At 42.0% G+C, this 27048-nt stretch overlaps 1 protein-coding gene across 3 annotated transcripts in view; it reads right to left on the minus strand.

The window, feature by feature from the left end:
• Positions 1 to 27048, minus strand: part of LOC124721148 (cullin-5) — a 237388-nt gene that overhangs the window by 111629 nt on the left and 98711 nt on the right. For all 3 annotated transcript variants that reach the window (XR_007006279.1, XM_047245967.1, XM_047245966.1), the window contains exon 7: positions 7488 to 7618. Coding sequence is in view for 2 of the 3 variants with exons in the window: in XM_047245967.1 (XP_047101923.1) it covers positions 7488 to 7618 (131 nt within the window). In the remaining variant the exon portion in view is untranslated. The remainder of the gene's footprint in view (positions 1 to 7487; positions 7619 to 27048) is intronic.

Genomic DNA, 27048 nt, shown 5'->3' on the forward strand with positions numbered 1-27048 from the left:
AAAGGCTAGGGTCATTTATCACAAGCTGATGCTCTGAGATATTGGTACTGTATGATTCTTCTGATAAAGGTGTGTTGTTGTTCTATGTAGACTCCATTAACCAGGCTAATTGCTGTCATAACTCATTCAAATAACTGAAAATACAGATAGCTGACTGTATGAAGAAAAGCAAATTTTGTCTTATTAACTCTAGAAAGATAACCTGTGTCACCCATGTATTATTATCTATTATGTCTGTTATCATATGGTTATCTTTCTAGGGTTAATACATATTAGATGTTTATTCAAAACAATAAAAAAATTAAACTTATTAAAATCAACAAAAATCAGCATTCATTAAGAGATCAGAGACACAATTTCACAGGTACATACACATTTCCTTAACATTACTAAAATAGCGCAACCTTAATCTTGAAATACCTAATGAGAGTCATATAGGGCAGTCACTGCAGTTTAATTTTGTTTAAAATATTTGGAAATTGTCATTTTATATAAGCAATTTTTTTCTCTTCACTGCAGCTACATCACGAATTCATTTTAACAGTAGTTAACCTGCAATTCAAGACACTGTTTTTTGAACATTTCAAAGCTGTTTCCAGAGCTGGAAATGCTTCTATATTTTCTGCAGCTAATTTTTTCATCTGTTTTGTCTTCTTGCACTTCCTACTGTTAGTTAGCCTGCAATATGTTTTCAACAATTTTGTCATCAGACACGATCTCAAAACCTCTGTCATTATTGTCACAAATGAGTCATTCTTTCACACCATAAGCATTACATTCTTGGCATATGTGTATATTTGTCATTAGCTCATTTATATCCTCCTTAACAGATTCATCCATTATTGGTTATTGAATTTTCGTGCTCCATTTTAGTATTCTGTTCCTAGCTTTGTTCAAAGTTTTCCTTTCAATCAAATCCCATGATTATACTGTAGAAACAGGTAACAACACTTCTTTAAATTAGCAAACAAATAAGACAGTCGACCAGTTGCAATAAATGGTGGTGTTCAGTTAACAGTAACCATGGTTTCAACAGATTTAAACCCATCTTCTTCAGAAGGACAAGAAACAAACTTCACAAAAGAAGTGTTAGTAAAGTGATCTAAAACATCCACATGAAATTTGTCAGCAACGATCTGTACATCCTTTTGTGAAAGTTAAGGCCCCTAAAATTAAGGTGTTGTCACATCAGTAAAATCAATCATATAAAATGCCAGACCATGTTAACAGCTACTTGCTGGCAAGTAGCTCCTCTTCTTTAAATCTGCTGAAATCATGGTTAAGGTTAAATAAGTATCACCATTTATTGCAACTAGTCATCTGTCTTATTCACCTGATATTCTGTAACCATTGCTGAAGTGCAGCCATGTTCAAAATATTGAAGTTCCTTTAAATTATTTTGCTTGAAAAATGACAAAATGACTTATGTTACCTTCATCAATAGATAAGTCTAAGTTAAAGTTGTTTTCTACAAAGTCATTTTAATGTTTAAATAACACTGATTCATTGGTTGTAGCAGGGATGTTAATTAGGACGCAAAATGTTTACAATAAACATTCCATCTTCTCTAATAGTTCAGCTGAAGGACAGGTTGGTGCACTATCCAGCAAAAGTAGGACTTTTCCTTGTTTACCAATTTTGTTCTGAAATTTTTTACTTCATGAATAAAAGTGTTATCATACCAGTCAATGAATATTTCGGTTTTCATCCCTGCCCTTTTTTGGTTTTTATCATTTGCACAAACTAATATCGTTACTCACTCTTTACCAGTTCTATATCGTGGAGCTGAACTATCTTATCGAGAAGCTAAAGATATTGAAGTTAATGATTCCCAATTTAAACTGGTTTCACCTCCATTATGAGCTGACATTTTTCTCCTTGTATTTACAATTCATGAATGCCATTATGAGATTTAAATCTGTATCACCATCTGTTACTTGCCACAAATGGTTCACATCACCATTTTTTTAACTGTAATGCCTTTTCAAAGGGCAAACGACAACATATCAGTGGCCCAGTTGATCATTTTTGTAAGAAGCAACTATACAAAGCTTCTTCCAACAGTTCATTTTTCAGTTTCTTCATAATTTTTTGATGTTCACTCTGAAGTTCACTATCAAGCTGCAGGTGTACTACAAAACCGAACCAATATTCTTAATATTGCTTATCGTAGAAGTACCTATATGCTATTTATTGGCTAACATACAACCAGTTACTCCTTTTATTAAATGGCTCAATAATGTTTATTTTGTCTTTTGTGATAACACCACTCTCTTGCACTTTGACATTTTTAAGCACAGATGCAACACAGCACAATGGTGTAGTAATTGGCAACTGCTTCAGTTAGTGGTCATCACACTGCAGCCTGCACTAAGTACTCGTGGGGCGCGTGATTTTCAGTTTTATTTTATAATAATAATAATAATAATAATAATATGCAACTAACAGCTAACAGCCTAATCCAACAACATCAACTAACGCTAAGAGTGTGGTTTTCCTGCCCAATAATAAACAATAATTATGGAGAAAGTAATATTTTAAGACGTGTGTAATTTTAATTGACACTGGTGATATCAGTGGTGAGTTAAGTGAAGCTAGCTACTTACCTCTCAGGCCCAATTTTTCCCATTTCTACACAACAGCCAATTTTTAATGAATGCATGTGCTACAGTGCACAGCAGCTTCCCCCCTTACTGGTAAGGCCATGCGGTTTTCTCGGATTTGTGCAGAGGTTGTGCTATGCTGCCCGTGTCATCCATATCTCCATTACACAAAAATTCCAGGAACTTAATTTGTAATTGCAAGGTCCGGACAGGTAACTGGGAAAATGACTGATAAAATATTTTCCTTTGAAGACAAATTGCAGTTGTATATAACTGAACTTTGAGAAAAAGATTTCTTTAATTTTCCAACTGTGCAATGCTCCGACCAGATTTGACTGTAGCCAATAGTATTTACCAAGGCATGACGTCCTATTTGAAAGAATATCTGGTAGGGGGGAAAAAAAGAGAGAGAAAGAAAGAAAGAAAGAAAGAGAGGGAGAGAGATAGATAGATAGATAGATAGATAGATAGATAGATAGATAGATAGATTTGCAGACATTAGAAATATTCGAGGCTGTTGCATTCTTGTAGAGAACCCTTGGCATGCTGAACATGATGATCCCAATTCTGCCAATTTAGGCTTCATAAAGTTCATTTGACACATAAAATATTGTAGCTTCAACAAGACACACAGTTTAAGGCTCAATTTATAGTACATCATGATATCAGAGTGCCTGAACCTTGGAAATGCATCTAACAATTACAAGAGCAATTTACGAGACTGTGCATAGTTTATGTTAACACTATTTCCTCTTCAAGTCATCTTTGTGATAGTTCACTTTCAAAAATGAACAACTTGAAAAATAAATATAATCTGTAGTCGCATCACTTGGAAGAAGCAGTGAGGATTGCATGGGGTCCAAACAACACAAAAATAGAGAAAGTAGCAAAAAGAAAATCCATCACAAATCACACTAAGTTTGCTTTGGAATTAGAATGAATGAAAATCCAGATTCAAGAACAAACATGTATCTTTTTTACATAGCTTTTGGAATATGAAGGGTATTGGAAATGAAGGGTCTCAAGGGCATTTTTTCACTATGAAAGTTTGAGATTACAGGCATTAGAATAAAGTTTATGTGGCCATATGAATAATGTAACAATTTTTTTTAATGACAACAGGGTTATCTGACATAAAAGCACACTGAAATCCGCTTCAGGGACAAAATACACTGAGCTCAGACTGATTATGATAGTAACTCAAATTGATCAAAGTTCCAATCAGTCCCTCCCTATCTCACATCCTTCATACGAATCTGTTAGATGACATGAACATTATAAGATTACGCACTGCAATGAATTTCCTTTTCAAAGGGATAAAGGTGGATTGGATTCAGTTAAACAAATGGTGTGCATTCTTTCTTTCAGTTTATTAAAAATTGATCAGCAGCCCTTTATGTTATTTTCTATATTAGTAAACATGGTGGCAGTCATAAATGTGAAATTCTGTTAGTGGCGATTCTTCTTGTTCATCCATGCTATCACAACGATTATTCCAGTTAACAGCAACACACTACTCTCATGATTACATGTATCAAAATCTCAACTGTCGACAAACCAGTGTGCAGCTATTAAAAATTCTTATTCCCTATATTGGAGGACTTTGATATATAATGAACACTGCTGATCACAGTCAGCAAGTGCACAATAATTTTATTTGATGTAGGAGTCTGTATTTTTTTCTTCACCAGTTTCAAATACACATTTCTATTTGCAACAGGTGTTTAGTTTAATAGCTGCTCGAGGAGGATAGTATATTTATTTCCACAACTTATCTGCAACTGTTGGTTTTACCTCGTCCCATCTTTGACTCAGAAATATACTGGAGAATAAATTCCAAAAAGTAGCAACATGGATTTGTTAATATACTTAAGAGAGATGCTTGTTTACAAATTTCTTATATATTTGCAACAAGGAATATGAAATTGCATTAAGGGAGGTGTAACATAATGCAAAGGGCAGAAGAAACATGCATTTCCAACATTAACTGAACATTTTGGATTGTGTCTCATATTGCATAATGCCTCGCATAAGTAAAATTACTGTTATTAATATCTGTTCACACAGACAGCACAACACCACTTCAAGCAATTACAGTGTCCAAACTTTGAGGTCACTGAGGGTGGTAGCTACCAGAAATAGAACAGTCAACACTACGTGTCCTGATCTGTGCTAACTTTTTTCCATCAACACCTGGGGGGTTGGAGACCAACTTATCATGTTCTTACAACAGCTAGTCTATTGGGGAGGGGGAGGGGGAGGCTCATAACAAACTAATTATTGTAGGTTACCAATTAATAATAAGAATGGTTCATATATGGCCCGATGTGTTGCTCCATAACTCAGCATTGGCTCCTCAGTAAAGAAGTTTGATGACTGCTGCTGTAATTCCCACAATAACGAAAAGCGCACTGTAACTCACACGTGGGCAACCTGTTTTAATCCAGACCATTGAAGAAATTCTGGGTGAAGCTTAAATGAACTTTCTTAGAGACACAAGTTTTGGGGCATAAGTAGTTGGCATGGTGGGTCAGGAACAGGATGGGATTCATATTGGTGCATTATCCCAAAAATATTAAATTCACGGATGCTACAGTTTTCACTTCATGTGCTAGGAGAGTTGCTGACGCATTGTCACAATGTGGCCTGCGGGCTTAAGTAAGTTTTAAGGTTCCCCTTTTTCACATATAAGAGAACATTTTATTTTATTTCCAGTTCTGCTACTTCACAAATGTGAAGTGAATGTATTGCACTGCAGTACGCATGGAGTAAGGACCAAGTGATATGTTCCCAAGCTGGCTAGCAGAGGTGGCAGGCCATCTTCCACTTTCAGAGCCAGTGGGATGAGGTGCCGATGCAAAACTCACTCGTGACATCAGCAAAGATACGTAGGGAAAGTACATTTATTCTGGCACGAATCAAGTAATTATTATTAATAAATATTTGAGAACAAAAGTTGCCTTTTGTCACTCAGACATTATAAGAAGTATACGGGTCTAAATTCTATCTTCCAGTACTTTTACAATGCAAGGAAACGCTGATATTAATAAATAAAAGAATAACTTTGGCATAATCAAAGATGACACCAATTGTTCGCTCAAGTTACAGACTGGGCGCCATAGACAGCAGTCGTCGATAGGATGCCTTTTGATCTAGTCATGCAGTAGACCTTGCTCTCATACCATTTATTGTTCGCTTATAATCAGCGTGGACAAGTTCCTTTTAGGGTGTTTCTTAAACAACAAGATAATGGCATCCTGCGTAAAAATTATTTGCACAAAAAGCTTCTTCCTGCTTCATTATATAAAACATACAGTAGTGCTGCACTTTCAGAATCCATCGGTGCTGCTACAGCTCTGCAAGGGGGTCAAAACTACGAGAGCATCTCCACATAACAGGTAGGAAGAATTCCTATGTGGCGGCTCACCGAGTCAATTCAAGGACAAGCTGGTTTAACTATCGCAAAACTTGGGCAGGGAAGCATGGCCAGTTATACTGTATGCCCCTTATACCACCATTTATGAACTCACCAGCTAAACCGATACATTCCTGGAGGTTTAGTACAAGTGTGGGAGGGAGGGAGGGAGAGGGGGAGAGAGAGAGAGAGAGAGAGAGAGAGAGAGAGAGAGAGAGAGAGAGAGAGAGAGGGGGGGGGGGGGGGGGGGGGGGAAGGAATTCTTGCAAAGTATGTGAATGATGGCCACAGGCCACCAAAGGTCACCCATGCCTGGCCTTACACAAACAATAACGAAACATGTGCTGTCTAACTCATAGACTAACGAAACACAAGAAGAGCACAGGCAGTTAATGCCAGCACGGCATGTCTGTGCACGCACGGACTAGACCACAAACATATTTGCTCGAGGTTTACAATACAGATAATCACAAGTTCGTGCAACTGAGTTCCAGATAACTGAATCTCCACTGTATACGTATTTGTATAACAGCATTATATACATATTTTGTACCTGTTTTGCTTCTACCTATGTTTGTATTTTGACACCAATGATATCTATGTTATATTCAAAATCTAGATCTGCAATAAACCACACATTTTTGCAACTGACTGCTGTCCTTAAATTTGAATTCTATATGATTTTAAATGGTGCTCATATTTAGTGTTCTATCGTTATTGACAATGCTTTTTAACATGTCATGGCCTCCATGTTATAATCACTGTGCTTTTTTTTATAAAATGGTAACTTTTTGCACAAAGGCAACAGATTACAAGCGCCAGTATACAGTTACAAAGGAGCAGGAAATTTGGTAAGTCACATGAGCCTGAAACTGATACAAGAAGGTAATGATGGACACACACATTATGCCACTCACCATCTGTTGATTTCATTATCAGCTTAAATTACACTTATCTACATTCCAACTCTGATGCTACAGTTGATGCTAGTGGAAGTAAGGCCGCTTAACACGTATGTGGATTAGCATGTAACTCATGAACAAATGATCATGTGTTTTATCAACATTTGCCAGCTTTCATGTGTATCGGATTTCATTTAGTGATAGGTCTGTTTCATCATAAACATGCATAGGTAATAAATTTTTATCCTAAGTATATCATTGGCCAGAATTCACAGTGAATGCAATGTAACAACCATTAAATATATGACTTCCCAACAAGAACTATAAAACAGTTATTGGGACAAAGAAATAAGAATCAAGTGGCTATCAATCATGAATCCAGGTGATGAAAAGACATATTGCTTAATTCATTTATATAATGCATAAAGTATCTTCATAATGTAAGAGGTAATGTTTAGTGGTGAACTAATGGACCTCTAAAAAATCTATCAAAATGCAAAAATGGAAATGAAGTCAGTAATTTACAGACAGTATTTCAAATTATTATAGAAATTTTGGATGTTGTACCTGTGTAATTATATCAGCAGCAGCAACCATGTCAGCTAATCCAGCACTCATAATGTGATCCTCAAGATCTTTTAACATTGATGCTATTCCGTCGGGAACACGATCCATAAGCTTAAACATCAGCCGCAACTCTATTAATAAATCAGAAAATATCAGCAATTATTGTGAAAATGCATAAACGATATGAAAGCAGACAAATGAAATGAACAATATCTTCACCAATTATAGACAGTAACTAAAAACAGTATCCACTAAATATTCTGAAGGGGAGGAAGGAAGGGTTCAATGGCCCACTGGTGATGGAACTATCATGGGTAAGTATAATAGCCTTAATTGAGGGAAACCACAGAAAACCTAAATCAGGATGGTCAGATTACTGTTTGAACTCTTATCCTCTTGCACATGCATCAAGAGTGCTAATCAATGAACTCACAATCAGTAGCAACATACAGAAGATCATAATTTGTCCGAAACTAAAGGTTAAAAGGTGCCACCATCTTGCAAATCTAAGGTTACTCTGGCTCCATTTCGAGAGGGTGATGGGATTGGATTAACTACAAACTGATGTACAGGGGGTGGACAAAAATAAGTAAACACAAAAACCACCACATATTACCATGCCCAATATGGTGCAGGAAACCCACTGGCAGTCAAAATAGCTTTCAGTCATTTCGGAATGGATCAATACGGATTCTGTATGGTTTTAAATAGAATCTTATACTGTTCTTCCTGCAAAAACAGTGACAAGTGCACATAATGATGGTGGAGGTGGACAGCCATCACGCATCATCTTATCCAAAACAGATCACAAAGGCTTAACAATATTGAGATCTGGTGACTGATGACCAAGGGAGATGCGACATTATGTGAGCTTTGTGAACAGATGCCCTATTCACTTGGAACACAGCCTCAACATTGGAGGACAAATATTGTACTATAGGATGGACCTCATTGGCCCAAACAGTCACACAATCCTCAGTATTAATGTGACCTTGCAGAGTAACCATGGGGCTGACCAAATACCATGATACCATTGCCCAAATCATCAACAAATTCCCACAGTTCATCCTTGGGATGTGAACTAAGCCAGAAGTTGGAAGTACTGTGAAACAAGACTCAGCTGACCAAATGATTTGCTTCCATAGCTCCACAGCTCAGGTTGTAAGCCTTCACGACCAAGTTTTCCTGTTATGCACATTTGCATCACTAATTGGTTTTGGAATTCCAGCTTGCCTTATTTTCTTCTTATGGAGCTCCCTTTATGTTGTTTTGGTGCTAACAGAGTTTGAGAGTCCGACTCAATTCGACAGTGACCCTTGCTGTTTCGTCATCTAATTTTTTTTCAGAATCTTCTGTCACAATCTCTCAACACACACTTTCGTCAACATTGCGACTTAGCAGATGATGTTTCGCTGCTTTCCCAGTGTGCATTATAAAACACCAAACACTTCAGCTACCTTGGTTATAGAAGCACCCATCATACGAGTAACAATTTGCCCACATCCGAAATCACTTAGCTCTAACACAATGCTCTCAACAATTACACATATCATTCTGACTACGACTGACACTTGCAATGTATTCAGACATGTTACAGATCTGCCACTTGTAGGAAAATATACCAGTGCAATGTACAGGCTTTGCTAGCATCTGCATTTATGTTCAAGCACACATTATTCAGTGTTTCCAGTTTTTTGTCCAACCCCTGTATTTCAGTCAGAATAGGGGTATCTACTCACAACTGCCCAAAGATGACATACTTTAACATGATTGAGACAGCCACACAATAAAACATGTTTTAAAATTAGAATATCCCTTCATTAGAAGAATGATATGATAGGAGGAGGATAAGCTGTAAAGGGCTTCCAGAGTAGGAATTTGCTCCAAAGTATAGATCAAATTAGAAACTAGGTGCAATAGAGTCTTTATTAACAATGGAATAACAGCTTAGAAATAAGTACGGAGATTATGCTCTAAATGTTAATGGGCTGCAAGAAGAAATTTAAATGATTGAAGCTCAAAAGTAAAGAAGAGAGAAAGGGGAGGAGAGGCAAATTTGAAAAAAAAAAAAAAAGACAAACAGAATAATAATAATAATAATAATAATAATAATGATGATGATGAAAAATGGGGTGTCAATGTGCAGAATTTAAATGGAGAAGAGGAAGACAGGGTAACAGAGAAGCTAGGGGAAAGATATTAAAGTAAGCCAAGGCCCAGAGGATAGTGTGGATCAGGTACATGTCAGATAGCCAGTTCAAGTCTTACGGGTACTGGAACAGTACTGAAGACTCTGGAGATCCGTGTTTTTATTCACCTACTCTCCATTACAGTTACTAAATACCTGGAAAGTAATATCAAATGGGACAAATGTATACTATTAGTTGAGAGAGGAGGAGGAGATTAGTGTTTAACGTCCCGCCGACAACGAGGTCATTAGAGACTGAGCGCAAGCTCGGGTGAGGGAAGGATGGTGAAGGAAATCGGCCGTGCCCTTTCAAAGGAACCATCCTGGCATTTGCCTGAAGCGATTTAGGGAAATCACGGAAAACCTAAATCAGGATGGCCGGAGAAGGGATTGAACCATCGTCCTCCCGAATGCGAGTCCAGTGTGCTAACCACTGCGCCACCTCGCTCGGTTTAGTGGAGAGAGAACAAGTACATAACAGACTTATTGGGAGAGTGTAGCGCAGTTGCCAAAAAAGCAGACCACATATGAGACGCTCCTTCAGTCTGTATATGAGTACAGTGAAGCTGTAGTCAACCTGAATGTCGTTTTGAACACCATAGTGCTTTCTAGACAGTCCTGTCAGAGGTGATACGCACTTTTATTTCTCAGCCCTTCAAATTTACTTACCCAATCAGTTATAGGAGGACCTAAAGTTTAATGTGAGGTCCAAATCATGAAGCAACTTAGCATGGTTCACATTAAGAAATACTGCTAGAGGTGAAACAACTGGTCTGTGACAGACAAATATGCTAGAACTGAAAGTGATGAACGTCATGTCTATGAATCTATAATCTGACGTTTAACCTTGAGCCACTCTTCGTACCGCTGAAGTATTTTCTGTCCCAATTAGGTCAGATTAGAGCAGATTCGAAGAATTCATAAGCACTTTGCTACATATTGTAACTATCTGGTTCAACTAGTAGTAAAGGATCTTAAGAATGCAGTCGCTTGAAGAAGTAGTGTTCATTTCACAGTTTATAATAGATCTTGGCCTTTTTGATCATTACTGTCTGATGATGGAATTAAAGGCAGGCTCGGTAAAACCACCAAAACTGCAGGCCTTCAAAAGGATCTTCTCTGAATGTAAAATATGTACTTTTCTAGAGCATTGTCAAATCAAACCTGGGATGGAGGGAGTCTGGAAAACAATATAGATGAAAAGCTCTGATTTCTACACATGGTTTAAATTAATTTTTGAGGATACATTTGCAAAAGCAGACACTTCTTCAGCAGCAGCTAAGGAAAACAGACAGATAATTGCAGATATTAAAAAGCCCTCCAGACACTTTAAATATCTCAGTTCATTACAAAAGCACTACACTAACTCACAGTTCGTAGATTTCTATCACACGCATAAAAAAAAAAATATACCAGTGGATATTGCTTGCTGTAAAAAAAATTCAAAGACAAAACAATATATAATGCAGAAAACAAATGCAAAGTAGCGTGGGAACTCTTAAAACAGGAAACTGACAAAGTCTGACACACAAGTATACTAACAAACCAAAGAGGTGGCAAAATAACAGAAAATGGTAAGGTATTAGCAAACTTTATAAATGACTATTTCTCTGGTATAGCAGAGAAGTTGCAGCAAATATCTTCCTAAAACACATGTAGCACCCACAATGATTTACGCAGCAAGCACAATAATGTTGTTCCCCGCAACAGAACCTGAAGTCTGGGAGACAACACAGAAATTAAAAAAAAGTCAGCAGACATAGATGAGGTTCCAGTGATTGCTCTGAAGACAACAAGAGAAATGAGTCCTTTAGTTTTGGTACTTTCCCAGATTACCTAAAGCATGCACGAGTTCTGCCCTTATTAAAAGAAAGGTAATGCAGTAGGAATTGAGAATTTCAGGCTGGCTTCACTACTACCTCTACTACCTTCATTTTCAAAAATAATTGCAATTCATCATGAAATACTTATGAGTTACACGAATAAATAAAACCTTTATCATGAAGAACAGTTTGGTTTCCATAAGTGAGAGAAGTCTCTTGACAAAGATTACTTTTACAGGCATACTCTTAGACTTGTCCACAGCTTTTGACAATGTACACCACAAATTACTACTAAACAATGTGGAAGCACTATATGTAAGAGGAAAAGGAGTGGTTTCAGTCTGGAAAACAGTTTAACAGTTAGAGGTAGTACACAGATCTGCATATGACACATTTTTGGTAGAACAGTTGTCAAGTAAGAAACACATTAACATAAATGTTCATCAGGGAAGCGTATTTGGCTCTGTTCTTAATATATTTCAATGGCTCTCCAGGCAATGTAAGATGCAGAGGAAAGTTCACTTCGCTGACAACAGCAACTTCATAGCCATTGTTAAAACACCAGAACTTTTATCAGAGAAGGCAAACAAAACTCTAAATGATGCTTGCAACTTGGCAATATGTAATAAATTAAAACTGAATATAAAGGAAACGAACAGTATGCGCTTCAGCATAAAGAGGGAACACAATTTTATCACATTAAGCACAGATGATAAATTCATAAATTGTGTAACACATACAAAATTTTCAGGGATGAATATTGATCATAAATTAACAAGGAATGAACATACAAAGATACTGGGAAAGAAAGAAAAAAGAAAAGAATTTCATCAGCATGTTATGTTCTTAGAGTTTAATCATCAGTTTATAACAGCCAATGTGTCTTGTGGTGAAACACTGTTCCTAGGTACACCCAATTCACAGATCTGAAATTTTTTTCTGAGAGTGCAGGAGTGTGAATTGGAGGAGAGAGACATACCGATGCATTTCCAAAGTTTGCAATTCTCACAGAATCTGTCTCCGAATACACTGCTCTGCAAAGTTTGAGAAAGAGACATAAAACATAATGTAACATAAAAAAAACTACTCAGTGGAAATATGAGTTAGTTGAAGCTAAAAAAACCACACACACACACACACACACACACACACACACACACACACACACACACACACAGAGAGAGAGAGAGAGAGAGAGAGAGAGAGAGAGAGAGAGAGAGAGAGAGAGAGAGAGAGAGAGAGAGAGACAATTCAGCGAGCAGTTACGGTGCACTGTGTTTGCATTCTTCATTACAACATGTCCCAAAGACAACATGTATACAACTTCACATGGGATAGAATCATCGAGGAAATGGAAGGAGCTTTAAGTGTGATGAGTGCAGCCCAGGTGTTTTGTGTGGGGGGGCGGCGAGAGGCGGGGAGAGGCGAGAGGCGGCGAGAGGCGGCGAGAGGCGGCGAGAGGCGGCGAGAGGCGGCGAGAGGCGGCGAGAGGCGGCGAGAGGCGGCGAGAGGCGGCGAGAGGCGGCGAGAGGCGGCGAGAGGCGGCGAGAGGCGGCGAGAGGCGGCGAGAGGCGGCGAGAGGCGGGGAGAGGCGGGGAGAGGCGGGGAGAGGCGGGGAGAGGCGGGGAGAGGCGGGGAGAGGCGGGGAGAGGCGGGGAGAGGCGGGGAGAGGCGGGGAGAGGCGGGGAGAGGCGGGGAGAGGCGGGGAGAGGCGGGGAGAGGCGGGGAGAGGCGGGGAGAGGCGGGGAGAGGCGGGGAGAGGCGGGGAGAGGCGGGGTGAGGCGGGGTGAGGCGGGGTGAGGCGGGGTGAGGCGGGGAGGGGGTGAAAGGGGGTAGAGGGGGGAGAGGAACTGACCTATACCGAAATCACCACAGTACCAAACAAAATAGAAATAAACAACCAACATAACCAGTAACTTGGTTGAACTATTGGAAAAGATGGTTAATGCACAGAATTTTTGATGTTTTAAGTCTAAGAGATCTGTTGTCTCTATTCCAATGTGGATTCCGAAGATCTCTAACTACCACTGATATTGTATATGATTGAATTTCGTTATTAGAGAGGCCTTTGTGCATCACTGACATTTGATCACAGGATTTTTTGATTTATGCAAAGCATACAACATATTGCGGAAACATCACATTTCATCAACTCGGCGAGCAAGATTTTTGATGAAATTTCCCTGTGTTCATACCAAATTTATCACTTGGATGCTTTACAGTCACTGTGAGCACAACCATTAGTAACCAATATGTGGACGAAAATGGAGTCCCACAGGGATCAGTATTAAGTACGATTCTTTTTAAAATTTCAATAAATGACATAGTAGAGCTGTCTGTAGTACATAGTCACACCGGCATTATAAGTGGAGTTATGTACATAAGAACGCCAGCTGCAGAGAACTATACAGCAAACATTGAATGGGCAAAAAACCACGTATACAACTTCTCAGTTTTCTCACATGTTTTGCACTTTTGTAGGAGGAGGATGATGATGATTTTATTTGAGGGGTACTCAACAGCATGGTCATCATCGCCCTGACCAAAAGTTAGCATGCCAGTCTCATGGGTGGGGATGAAGGATGACTCCACATGTGGAGCAGTTGATTATGCATTAAAGTCTGCCTCCCTTTCCCACCAATTTAGGGATGAGGCCCGACTGTTCATAAAATTTCACAACTCTTGTAACACTGGAATCAGTGTTGGTTAAGATGGTGGGCAGTCTCCATTAAGATGGAGGGCTGCCCTGATATCAGTATATAAGACACATGTTGGCAAAATATGCTGAACTGCAAGCAGCAGACCACAAACCTCACAGTGTGGTGGATCCTCCTGCATGGAAGCTACGTGGAGGCAGCTGTGTGTTACAGGACTAGTCCAATGTGCAGTCTGATAAGCAGAACCTTGTTTCAATGGTGAGGCTGACATGAATTCCGTCATGCCTGTGTGGTTGATTTGAGGGACCGCAGTTTGTTTTCTGCCACCTTCAACCATTCAGTCTCCCAGAGACACAGAATGTGTGTCAGAAAACGAGATGATGGCATGCGTTGGGACAGGACAGTGATGGACATAACCATCCCAACATGCTTCCTTGGCTGCTTTGTTGGCCATATCATTTCCCTGTATCCTGATGTGGCCAGGTACCCAGCAAAAGACCACCACCTTGCCATGGTGTTGGAGCTGCTGTTAGGAGTCACGGATGAGCTGAATCAACTGGTCTACTTGATACATTTGGCACAGTGTTTGTAGTGCACTAAGCGAGTTGGAACAGACAAGAAACCTTGTACAGCGATGTCTGTCAATCCTCTCCAGTTCCATCATAATGCCACATAACTCTGCATCATAATTTGTATACTGTTCTGGAAGCTGCACTTTGAAAACCCTATCAGGGAAAACAGAGGGTCAACCGAGGACATTCTCTTGCTGGGATTTATATAAACAATGATAAAACTGTGGTACGTAAACAAAATTGAAGAAAACTAAGTAGTAAAAATGTAATCTGTAGTACAAGTTTTCTTATACCATGTCACGCTTAAAATCGCTTTGTGTCTCTGAAGACACTAAGGCGACAATGCATTCCATCTCTTGCTGTGTATTTGGAGGTCTGAAAAATTCAGATTCTTGAGACAGTCAGTAGCAGATATCCCTAACGACTTGGTCACATGGGGCCCGATTCCTGATTTGTTCAAAATTAGGTTGGATCACTGCACTAAATGCCAATGACTGAGGTGACACTGAGATTTTCAGTGCCTGTCAAGCCAAAAGGATATGTCGCCAAATCCTGAATTATGGTTCACCAGCCTCTCTGCACAAAGACACTGAACTCGTCTGGTCAAAAAGGCTCCAGTCAATATCCGAATGCCCTAATGGTGGCCACCGTCTAACACCTTGTGGTAGGAAATAAGGGCTGATCACAGGCTACGATGCCATAATATAAACATGATCAATCAAATGCCCTATAAAACAGCAGACAGCAGAACCTGTCAGCTCCCCATAATTTTCTGCTGAAGCATTTTAAAATATTCAATAACTGTTAACTCTTTGTTTGTAGTTCTTTCAAGTGTGGGAGGCAAGTTAATTTTGAGTCAAACAATGAACCCAGAAAGCACACAGTTTCCTGAAAACATAAAATATTGCCTCCCATTGCGAGCACTGGTTGGTTAAAACTTCAACAAGAACGGTTAAAACTGACGTATGTGGTCTTCTCTGGTGAGAACCGAAAACCAGTTGGTTTGGCCCAGGTTTCCAGCCTCCTGACGAGCAGTTGTAGCTGCCTCATTGTCATTGTAAGATCGGAGCAGGAGTAGAAGATTGCAGAGTCATCCACAAACAAAAAGGATTTCACAGGGCTCCTGACTGTGGAGAAAATGCCATTGACAGCAATGGCAAACAATGTGGCACTGAGTACACTGCCTTGACAGACCCCACACTCTCGAACACAGCAGTCAGATAAGGCATCACCAATGCGGTATCTAAAGTGCCAGTCCTCGAGGAACGATTGCACAAAAAGCAGCTAATGTCCACATACTCCATATCCACAAAGTTTGCACAGGATGTCGTACCTCTAAGTTGTGTCGTACACTGTTTTTGAGGTCAAAAAACACACAAACCAAATGGTTTCTGTGTAAGGAGGACTCCTGTATCATTGTCTCCAGCAAATTAAGTTGTCAAGGGTAGAACAGTAGCACCTGAAACCCCAATGGGAGTGGCTAAGGTGACCTTGGGATTTGAGCAGCCAGATGAGCCAGCAGTTAACCATGCAATCAAGAGTCTTACCCAAAGAACTGGTAAGGCCTACATTCCAGTAACTGTTAGCGGCACTATGGTCCTTGCCTGGTTTCCATAATGGAATTAATATTGCTTCCTTCGAAGTCGGGGCGTACTGTCAATCAAACCAGATGTGACTGAAACGAGAGGAGCTGTCCTTTCGCTTCAGGGCACAGATGATGGAGCATGGCATAATGAATCACATCAGGTCCCACGCAGTGTCTATGACCGCAGACAGAGCTGATTCCAGTTCCCACATGGAGAATGGAAAGTTGTAGGTTTCCTTATTATGCAAGAAGAAATTGAGCTCCCTCATCTCCGCAATCCTACGGAACACCTGAAATGCAGCAGCCTGCTTATGACACAGTGACTGTACAGAAGTGTTCAGCTAGAAGCTGAGCCATGTCTTCTGATGTGTCCACCACGATCCCATTTCCTCACAAGGCGGTAAGGGGACATGTAGCGCTCTTGCCTGAAATTCGCCTTATTGATTCACAAACTTGGGCAGTGGAAGTGGACCAACGGCTGTCGTGAATTCCTTACAGGAATCCCTCTTCCATTCTTTTATCACTTGCCTTGTATGTGCTCTCGTAGGTCTGAAGGCATGAGGGTTTTCTGTAGTTGGATGGTGTTTGAAGCGCCACACAGATGTTCATCTGGCTCTGATTACCAAGCAGCAGTCATCATTCCAACAAGGTACAGGTTGTCATTTGATGCGATTCCTAGACCAGGGGATGGACTCTGTAGCAACTTGTCGGATTTCAAAAGTGATATGGGCCAATCCTTTTCTGCAAAAACAGCGTGACGGCGTAAAGTCAGCACCGGCATGCCAGTCTGGAACGACAGAAAAGAGACGGCTGTGAGATATGGTCAACCCATCGCATGCTGACCAATGTCCCTCCAGGACGACAACACAACAGCAGCGGCCTATAGGTGAAGAGGATGTAAGCGCTGCCACCAACTGGTGACAGCCCACTTCAATAGCCGCTTCAACATTAGCCACTTCGTTAGCCAATGCGTTGTAGCTTCCATGATTAGCAAGCTCTATGTAGCACAGACTTGTGGTTGTTTATTCTGAAGGAGACTGATTATTTTGTATGTCACCCTTTGCTTGTGATGCATCTATCGTAGTTAAATATTTGTACTTGTTATAATAAAACTCATATTAATGAGTTGTTTGATTGATTGTCTAGAGAACTGAGTATGCAGGATTCCTACACAACAACAACATGGCGATGATGATGTCCAAATAACAGGGTGCCAACAATATAGGAGCAATAACATAGCAACAAGCTGCTAATGTTTCAAACCCAGAGTTATCAGCTGCCCCAGACTGTCTCTGTTTTGTTTTGTCATGGGCTTTTGTGTTTTGCTGGCGCCTTAATTCTACCTTGTCCTTTTTTTTTATTTTCTGGGGTGTGTTTACACGTTTCAGCAGTGTCTCTTATAGTGCCCCCCCTCCCACCCCCCCCCCTCTCCGCCCATGTTTTCAGGTTGTGATGTAGACGTTTTCTTTGCTTATGTGCTTATTTTTATAGCTTGCATTGTATATTTATTGCATTTGCCTATCCCACAATGAGCAACCCACCCCTCGTTCAGGCACCTCAGCTCCAAGCAATAGATGTATCGCAGCTAACACGTGTTTCAGTTTCAGGCACAGCAGATTGCAACCCTTCTAAACATGGTATAGCAGTTACTGGCCAACCAAGCTACAAATGCAGTGCGCCCAATGGACCAACATGCAGCAACTGTAGCTCTGTGTGCCATACTGCCTTTTTGCCAGATTAACGAAAAAGCAAAGGAATGGCTCGAGTGGTTGCAATAGTATGAAGCCCACATCATTGCTCACGAAGTGTCAGGTACTGTGAAACTACATTACTTTTTGTCAACGGTAGGAGGTGCAGTCTTTCGTCTCATTCAGAAATTGTCCCCTAACGCCACTCCAAGTGAACTTTCCTATGGTCAGGTTGTACATTCTCTAACTATTATGACCAACAAGTGAATGGGGTGGCAGCTACGTATCAATTCCTTCATTGCAGGAAAAGTCAGAAGAAACTTATTGTGAGTGGGTAATAGATTTGCAGAGTATGGCAAGGAAATGCAAATTCAAATATGCTTGTCGTGCTTTATATTCACACGTTATGTTGCATGATGTGATTGTGTACAATGTAGCTGACGTCAAACTTTGAGAACAGATTTTGAGACAATCAGATCAAGCATTTCATCACATAGTGCAAATTCTAGATCAGTACGATTCCAGTACTGTAGCGGCCGATAAATTTCAGCAGCCGCCAATTTGTCAGTGGTCCCTAGTTCATGATCGGCCCAATAGGCAGCAACAGCACGTGCTCGCCAAACTGTGTAAACAGTTTTCTAAACAGGCGGCTACGTCAATGAATAGAATAGAGTCATGCCATCGGTACTACTCATGGCACAAACGCCAAGATTGCCCGTCCAGACAAGCAGTGTTAATGCTTGTGGAAAGAAAGGTCACGTACAATCCATATGTTTGCAACAGAAAAAACATAAGAATGCTGCCCATTCACAAAATCTAGTCCCAAGGCCCATGTAATCAATGCAGTGTATTCAAAGCCTGCTGCAGGCATTAGCAACACTAGCAAGCCAACAGTTTCTTCAGTGTTACGCCAGTCAAACTAACTTTTTGTTCATTTGCATATTAGTGGAAAACTTGTGAAATTTCAGTTGGACACGTGTGCCTCTGTTACAATGGTGAATCTTAACATTTATGAACTGTTAGGGGACCCTGTCTGTCTAAAACTAGCATGCACCTGAATTCTTATAATGCAGACATACTTTCATGTCTTCTGATGGGTCCTGATACAGACTTTGACGCCTCTGCTGCATCTTATTGTCACATAGATGTTCATGATTCTGAGTAGCTTCAATCCTTTCCTATGAACTATAAGCACCCTACACAGGCCATGGAAGTTGATTCAGATTTGAACATTTTGCTAAAATACTTTAGCACGTATTGGCCTTGCTCATTGCATAACATAAAGAACTCTTAAATGTGCCAATACTTTGAACGTCAGCACAGCCTCACTATACAGCAAGGTGTGATTCTTGTTCAAAATGACTGTGGACAGTCGTGTGTCAATCCGAAAAGAAGTGTTGCAGTTACTTCACCAAAGACACTTGAGAATTGTTTGTATGAATCAGTGTATCAACACTGTACTTGGCAGGGTATGGACAACCAAACAGAACAGATGGCGACACATTGTCGCACATAGGCGGAAAATCAGTCCCCTCCACCTCAAAAATTCTCTGCTTGGCCTAAGTCGCAATCGCCATACCATCGTGTGCACAGACTTTGCAGGACCTTTTTGGAACATTTGTTGGTTGACTGTGGTAGACTTTTATAGCAAGTTTCCTTTTGCTGTGCCAATGAAGTCGACAATGTCACATAGCACAGTTCAGGCGTTGTCCTCTATTTTTTTGCCTCAAAGGTTTGCCTGAAGTTGTAATGTCTGACAACAGCCCCCAGTTCACATCAAATGAATCAAAAATTCTGTGAACACAATGGCAAAGAGCAGCTAACTAGTGCACCGTTCCATCCACAGTCAAACGGCAAAGAGGAACATTTTGTCAGAAACTTCCAGCAGCTGATAACCAAACTTCGCATCGCACACACCAGGGATCAAGCACTGCAGCTGTTTCTCATCTATCGTTCGCATTCACGAGACGGAACTTCGACGGCGGAACTACTTCATGGCCACCGCCATCGGACACTGTTCTACCCACTCCACCCTCCTCAGCATCCGGTGCCGAGGTGGGCCACAAGTATCACTTCGCACTGCATGATATTGTGTTTTACAGGGTTCTTAGCGGCAGCAGATGGTGGACGTGTTGCGAGATCCTCTGTCAACTTGGCACATGCATGTATCTCATTTCAGGCCCAGACAAGTTGCAGTGCCGACGTCACAATCTAATTTGCCACTGTCATGTGCACAGTGATTCTTCTGTATCTCTTCCCCCAGATTCATGGATCCTGAGGACAGGGCGGCCACAGCAGCCACCAGATGGTGTCATCAGGACACCGTGGGACAACCCCACGGAGATGGAGCATTCGCCTCCTCCGCCTCATCTCCTCCTACCAATGGCGCTAGATCTGACCACACTGCAGCAGCCAACAGCTTTTACATATTGGTATGGACCTCAGGAGGTGGATACATACCCTTGTGGGCATTTTCTGGGGCACATTTCCACCAGAGCGTAGGCCGGATTGTGGGGTATGACCGGAAGTCTGACGTCCCCTGCAGCCACAACTTCCGGTCCATCAGAGCATCCACACTCCTACCTCCACCCCCCCCCCCCCCCCTTTGTCTTGCTCCATATATGACGACAGTCCTTCACTTGGGGAGGGGGGGGGGGGGGAGGATGTTACAGCGCAAACTCAGTGCCAACACGCCAGTCGGGAACGACAGAGAAGAGGTGGCTGTGAGAAATGGTCAACCGACCACACGCTGACCAACCTCCCTCCAGGACGACAACGCAACAGCATCAGCCCATAGGTGAAGAGGACATAAGCACTGCCCCCAACTGGTGACAGCCTACTTTGATAGCTGCTTCAACATTAGCCACATTGTTAGCCGATGCATTGTAACCACTATCATTAGCAAGCTCTACATAGCACAGACTTGTGTTTGTATATTTTGAAGAGGACTGCTTATTTTGTATGTCGCCCTTTGCTCGCGACGCATCTATCATAGTTAAGTACTTGTACTTGTCTTGTTATAATAAAACTCAAATGTTTGATTGTTTGTCTAGTGGACTGTGTATGCAGGATTCCTAGACACAACAAATAGCCTGTTGACTGTACAGCAACCAATTTGCCTTTTGAATCATCCACCTTCATTGTCTCCTGTCAACCACCATCCAAGTCGGCAGACGGATCCACACTGGGAAGTGGTCACTAGAACATAAATCTGTAGCCAATTCCCATTAAACAGAGTCTGCAATAGCTGGGGAGCAAAAACAAAGGTCAGTAGCTGAAAAAGACCCTGTAGATGTGGAAAAGTGTGTCATCTGACCCGAGTTCAAAAGGAAGATATTCTCGGAATGGTCAAGTTGCTCAATAATTTGATCCCTGGAGCTTGTGATAGCCCAGCCCCAAAGCACATTGTGTACACTGATTTTTATTGTTTTAGCGCAAAAAACAACTAGGGTCATATGTGCCCACATCAGAACTGTAAAACCCGAAAACAAGGAAGTTAAAAACGACTACACATTAATGCCACTCGATGGAACAGAGAACAGCTAAAAAACAGGGACTTGGAGAAATGTCTAAAAAATATACCATAGAGAAATAGAGGTCCTGAACTAAAAATTAAATGTCCTTCTCCATTCTACTATAACAGATAAAAAGTAAAACGCGGTCGACAGCCCGAACTTTGTTTGCTAAAATGGCCAATAACTCAGACAGAAAACACAAATGAGAACGTAAGTGGTTAAAAAAGAGCATTCCATGAGGAAATGGTGGACTGTCAAAGGCTGAGCGCAAGGAGCACAGTTCCTTTGAAGGGAGGGCCAGTGGTGATGCCAAAGTGACATCACCCGCTGACAGACGGCGACACAGATATCATCGGAGGGAAAGGGAAAACTAGCTGGCTGAGGTATGAGGACAGCAGCCTTGTTTCTGTCATACAAATGTGACCAGGAACCCACATAAACATCATAGTGCCTCCATCATGAGTGAGCATGTGACAGCTTTCCTGGACAGGTTGCACTAAGGGATGGACAGTGTACAGCACACACAGGCTATAAAGGGCACTGAGAGAGTCGGAGCAGATGACACAATTGAATAGCCTGTGTCACTGGATGTACTGCATGGCCTGATACAGGGCGAAGAGCTCTTCTGTAAATATTGTGCACGGGTCTGGAAGCCGATACTCAAAAAATATCAGTGCCAATGATGAAGACTCACCCCAGCCATTGTCAGTCAGGGCCATCTGTGTACACGAAAGTACTGTCGCGAAGTTTCATGCGAAGGTCATGAAACTTAAGGGGATAGAGCGAGGTTGGATTAGTGTTCTTAGGAAGTGAATGAAGGCCAAGATGGACACACTGCCGCACGAAGCCAAGGTGGTGAAGGGTTTCACACCCATTGTCAAAGTGGCAGGTAGCATGAAGTTAAGTTGCCAGAGCTGAAAGCAAACTCCAGGAGGTAACGGAGAAGAGAGACATGCCACATACAGGTGATCAAAGGCATCGTCGAAGATAGAGGCATAGGATGGGTGACCACACATGGCAGACAAACGGCTTGGCATCTGCTGAGGAGAAAGTCGCAGCGGTAGGACAGTGGTAGTCTTGCAGCTTCTCTATATGGACTCTCAACCGGGCTAGTGTAAAAGGCGCCAGGGGCCAAATGGATGCCACAATGGTTGATACTATTGAGATGGCATAATAGAGATGGACATGTAGATGGATAAATGAAACACCCATAGTCTAGTTTCCACTGGACGGCCAGTACAAATAGAGAAGGGTGGTTCAATCTGCTCTCCATCAAGTGCCAATGAGGTCATGTAGGACATTCAGGGACCACATACAGTCAGCTGCCAGGTAAGACACGTGGGTGGACCAAGATAGTTTCCTATCGAGCATGAGCCCCAGGACTTTCATAGTTTCAATGAACGGAAGAGCAACATGCCCAAGATGTAAAGGTGGTGGAAGAAAGCAAAGACATTGGAAAAATGAAAGGCATTGTCGATGCTCCATTAGTAAAGATGATCAAGGCATCGCTAAAGATGCCATTCAATGAGACAAGTCCATGGAGAACTGCAATAGATGGCAAAATCTTCAACAAAAAGGGAGCCGTATATGCCTGGTGGGAGACAGGCCATTATATGGTTAATGGCAATAGCAAAGAGAATGATGCTCAGGATGGAACCCTGAAGTACACAGTTTTCCTGGCAGAACCCACACGTATCTTGAAAACTCTATCTTTTAAAAAGTCCTGAAGGAAATGGGGCACGCAGCCACACAAGCCCCACATTCTGAGAGTATGGAGGATACCAGTCCTCCAGCAGGTATCTTAAGCTTTCTCCAAATCGAGAAACACAGCCACAGTCTCGGATTTCCGCAGAAAACCATTCATGACATGCGTGGACAAAGTGATGAGATGGTCAACCGCAGAATGGCGCACTTGACATCCACACTTTGCAGTGGTTAGTAAATTGCGAGACTTGAGTCACCACACGAGCCGGGCAAGAATCTTGCATTCCGTCACCTTGCAAACACAGCTGGTGAGAGAAATGGAGCAGTAGGTTCAAGGAAGGTGTTTGTCCCTACCAGACTTTGGTGTGAAGCCACTGTCATCCTCATACCTGTGTCTGAGAAACGTGTCCTCTGCACAGACGCAGTTTTACATATGAAGCACAAAGTGCTAGCCCCCAAGAGAAAGGCGCTGCAACATTTGAATGTGAACATCGTCTGGTCCATGTGTGTTTGGATCTGATGGGCACCCAACGGCAAGGTCATCAGCGCCCTTACACTTATGAAAACAAAAGAATGTGGAAATGAACTAAAAGTGTTTGTACACGCATGCACTCGAATTGACCACACAGTCACACTGTATCACATGCACTAAAACTGATTAGTATGGAAGAGAGCTAATCAAGGAATAAAACACAGGAAACAAAGCACAGGAAACAAAGCACAGAAAACAAAGCACAGAAAACAAAGCACAGAAAACAAAGCACAGAAAACAAAGCACAGAAAACAAAGCACAGAAAACAAAGCACAGAAAACAAAGCACAGAAAACAAAGCACAGAAAACAAAGCACAGAAAACAAAGCACAGAAAACAAAGCACAGAAAACAAAGCACAGAAAACAAAACACAGAAGAACTAAAATAAAAGCACAGGGAAATGTGACTGGCTGACCACTTACAAAAAACTAGGGTGAGCCAGCCACCCTTTGACACATTAACAACATCTTCCTAATATCGTGTTAAAAACATTGGACATTTCACAAAACTTTAAAACCCTAACCACATTCATTTGATCATTAAATAAAACAGATGGCAAATGTGCCACAGTCCGTTGGTTGGCAAATAAAACACAGTCCAATAAAATGTGGCACACCGTAATCTGAACGCCAGAAGCATCACACATTGGAGGGTCCTCCTGCCAGAGTAAGAATCCGTGTGTCGTAGAGCTGTGGCCTATGTGAAGACGAGTAAGAAGGACCTTGTCTTGCCGACATGGCTGGAAGAAAGTACTCCACGGCCGAATTGTAGGCTTGATGACACAGAGCTTGTTATCATTCACTGCCAGCCACTCATCTTCCCATCTACAAATGGTTCTGTACCTCAACACTGAGGTGACAGCATGCAGGGGAATAGCACACCAAAATGCCAGAGGATCATGACACGCGTCCTTGGCTGCTCAATACCCCCTTTCATTACCTGCAATTCCAATGTGTCCCGGTACCCAGCAGAAAGTCACTTCCTTCCCCAGTCGTCGTAGTTGTAGGAGGACATCCTGGATGTTCTGGGCTACTGTATCTGCTGGGTACAAACGTTGAAGAGAATGAAGGGCGCTCAGAGAATCTGAGCAGATGAGAAATCTAACACCAGGAGAACGTGTGATCTGCTTCAGTGCTCGCAAGATTGCATATAATTCTGCGTCAAAGACAGTAAATTCCAGAGGCAGTCTGACCTTGACGACATGATCTGGGAAAACGACAGAGCAACCAACAAGAGTCCCCATGCTTAGACCCATCCGTAAGAACAGCTACATGGTCACAGTACTCAGATAAAATATCAGAGAATTGCCATGACCTTTTCTTACTCTTCCTAATGACACGTCGAGCCTTGGCCCTCGCAACTCCTAAGGCCCAAGATTGTCTGCCATTGGTCAGCATTTAAAATGTCAAAGAGCCGCATGCCATTTTTGGATCGCAGAACAGCACTCATCTGCTCACCACGGTACTGGTCGCCTCCTAAGATGAGCTGAGGACTGTGGTACGGGGGGGTCAGCTGCACAATGGATCACTCTTGTGATATGGTCCACCCATCCTTGGATGGTGCTGCAGTGTTTGAACACAGCCAGCTGGCTGAAACGTGTCCATTTAGCCCTGCTGACCATCCATTTTGGGGGCTTAACTTCAAGTGGCCATTTACTAGGTGAAGGAGGATTGGGAAGTGGTCACTGGAATGAAGGTCATCAATGACGTCCCACTTAACAGAGTCGGTGAGGGCAGGAGAACAGAAATAGAGACCGATGGCTGAGAATGACATAGTAGCAGTCAAGAAATGTGTGCGAGTACCCGTGTTGAGGATACACAGCTCGTGAAATGTCACAAGGGCCCTCAAAACCCAACCCTGAGGGCAAGTATTGGTCGCTCCCCACATGACATGATGGCATTGAAGTCTCCCAGGAGGAGGAATGGTCGCGGGAGTTGTGCGATAAGATCGAAGAGAGCCCCAGAGTTTAGTGCATCTTGCGGAGGTAAATACACACACGAATTTGAACTGCTTGCAGGTCAGTAGCTAAGGAGAGGGCAGAGAAGTGGTACGCATTAGTGACAAATACTGCGACAGCTCAGTTGGCCCTTTCCCCCGATAGGTAATTCTTGCGGTATAGCGTATATCCCCTAGCACTGGGACATCTGTATCTTTAAAATGTATTTCTTGTAAACAACAGCGCAAGGGACATGGCTGTGCTAGGAGTTTCAGTTCTTCCACGAGTCCTGAACCCATTCACGTTCCACTGTAGTATGGAAGCCATGTCATTAGTGCGGGTTTAATTTACCCCTCTCTTTGCACCGGGAGGTGAAGCATTTGAAGAGCGAGGGGAGTGTAGGGGCTGCCTGGATCCAATGCATCTAACTCCATGATACCCTCCTCATCAGTGAGATGGGAAAGAGTGACGTCTGACAGCGCTCGGGGCAGCTTTTGACCCGAACGTTGTGAGCCTTTCCCTACACCCTGTCCCTTCGAGGATGAAGGGGGCATTGAGAGACACACTGCTTTTCTTGTACTTTCTGGATGCTCACTGTGGAACTGTTGTTGGTCTTTTCTGGTGCAGCTACCTAGACTGCTTTGTCCCTACTCTTTTTCCCTTGATATGTACACATTCAAGTACAGGTGCTTGTGGTGGATACAGGCACACTAGGCATCGTCTGTGTCAAAGAGTCCACCTTGGTAATAGGTTTCTGCACCACAGAGGAATATGAGATGGCATGGAGGGGGGGTTTCATCATTTAATATTCTTTTTTGGTTTTGGCCTAGGGGATCTGCTTGGCCACTTATCTCCTGTACTTTGCATTCTTCAGCAAAAACAGGGCACTCTCAGCTCCAGACTGGGTGGCTCCGAGAGCAGTTAATGCAGATCATCGCGGGAGACGGGCAACCAGTCCGAGCATTATGAGCAGCTTTTCCGCAGTTCCCGCAAATCACTTCACCTCCACAACTCATGGTTGTATGGCCGAAATGCTGGCATTTCTAGCATCGCATAGGGTTTGGAATGTAAGGTCGAACATTAAGTCAAAGGAACTCAGCCATAAGATATTTAGGAAATGTCAGGGAATTGAATGTGACAATGAAAGAGGCAGTCTATTCAGTTCCTCCATTATTCCTGTGTGTTCACTGCTCCACATCGACTATTCCATGGGATGCCCGTTCTTGTTTCAGTTGTGCGATGCCTCTGATATCTCAGTATGTGACAACGCCTTTACTGGAGTTGAGAGAGGTGTGCTTCTCTACAATGATATTGTAGTCACCCAGTTTCTGCGATTTCTTAAGAAGGTCTACCTGCTTTGA

The sequence above is a fragment of the Schistocerca piceifrons genome, chromosome X, assembly GCF_021461385.2.
Source record: "Schistocerca piceifrons isolate TAMUIC-IGC-003096 chromosome X, iqSchPice1.1, whole genome shotgun sequence".
Classification (NCBI taxonomy): domain Eukaryota; kingdom Metazoa; phylum Arthropoda; class Insecta; order Orthoptera; family Acrididae; genus Schistocerca; species Schistocerca piceifrons.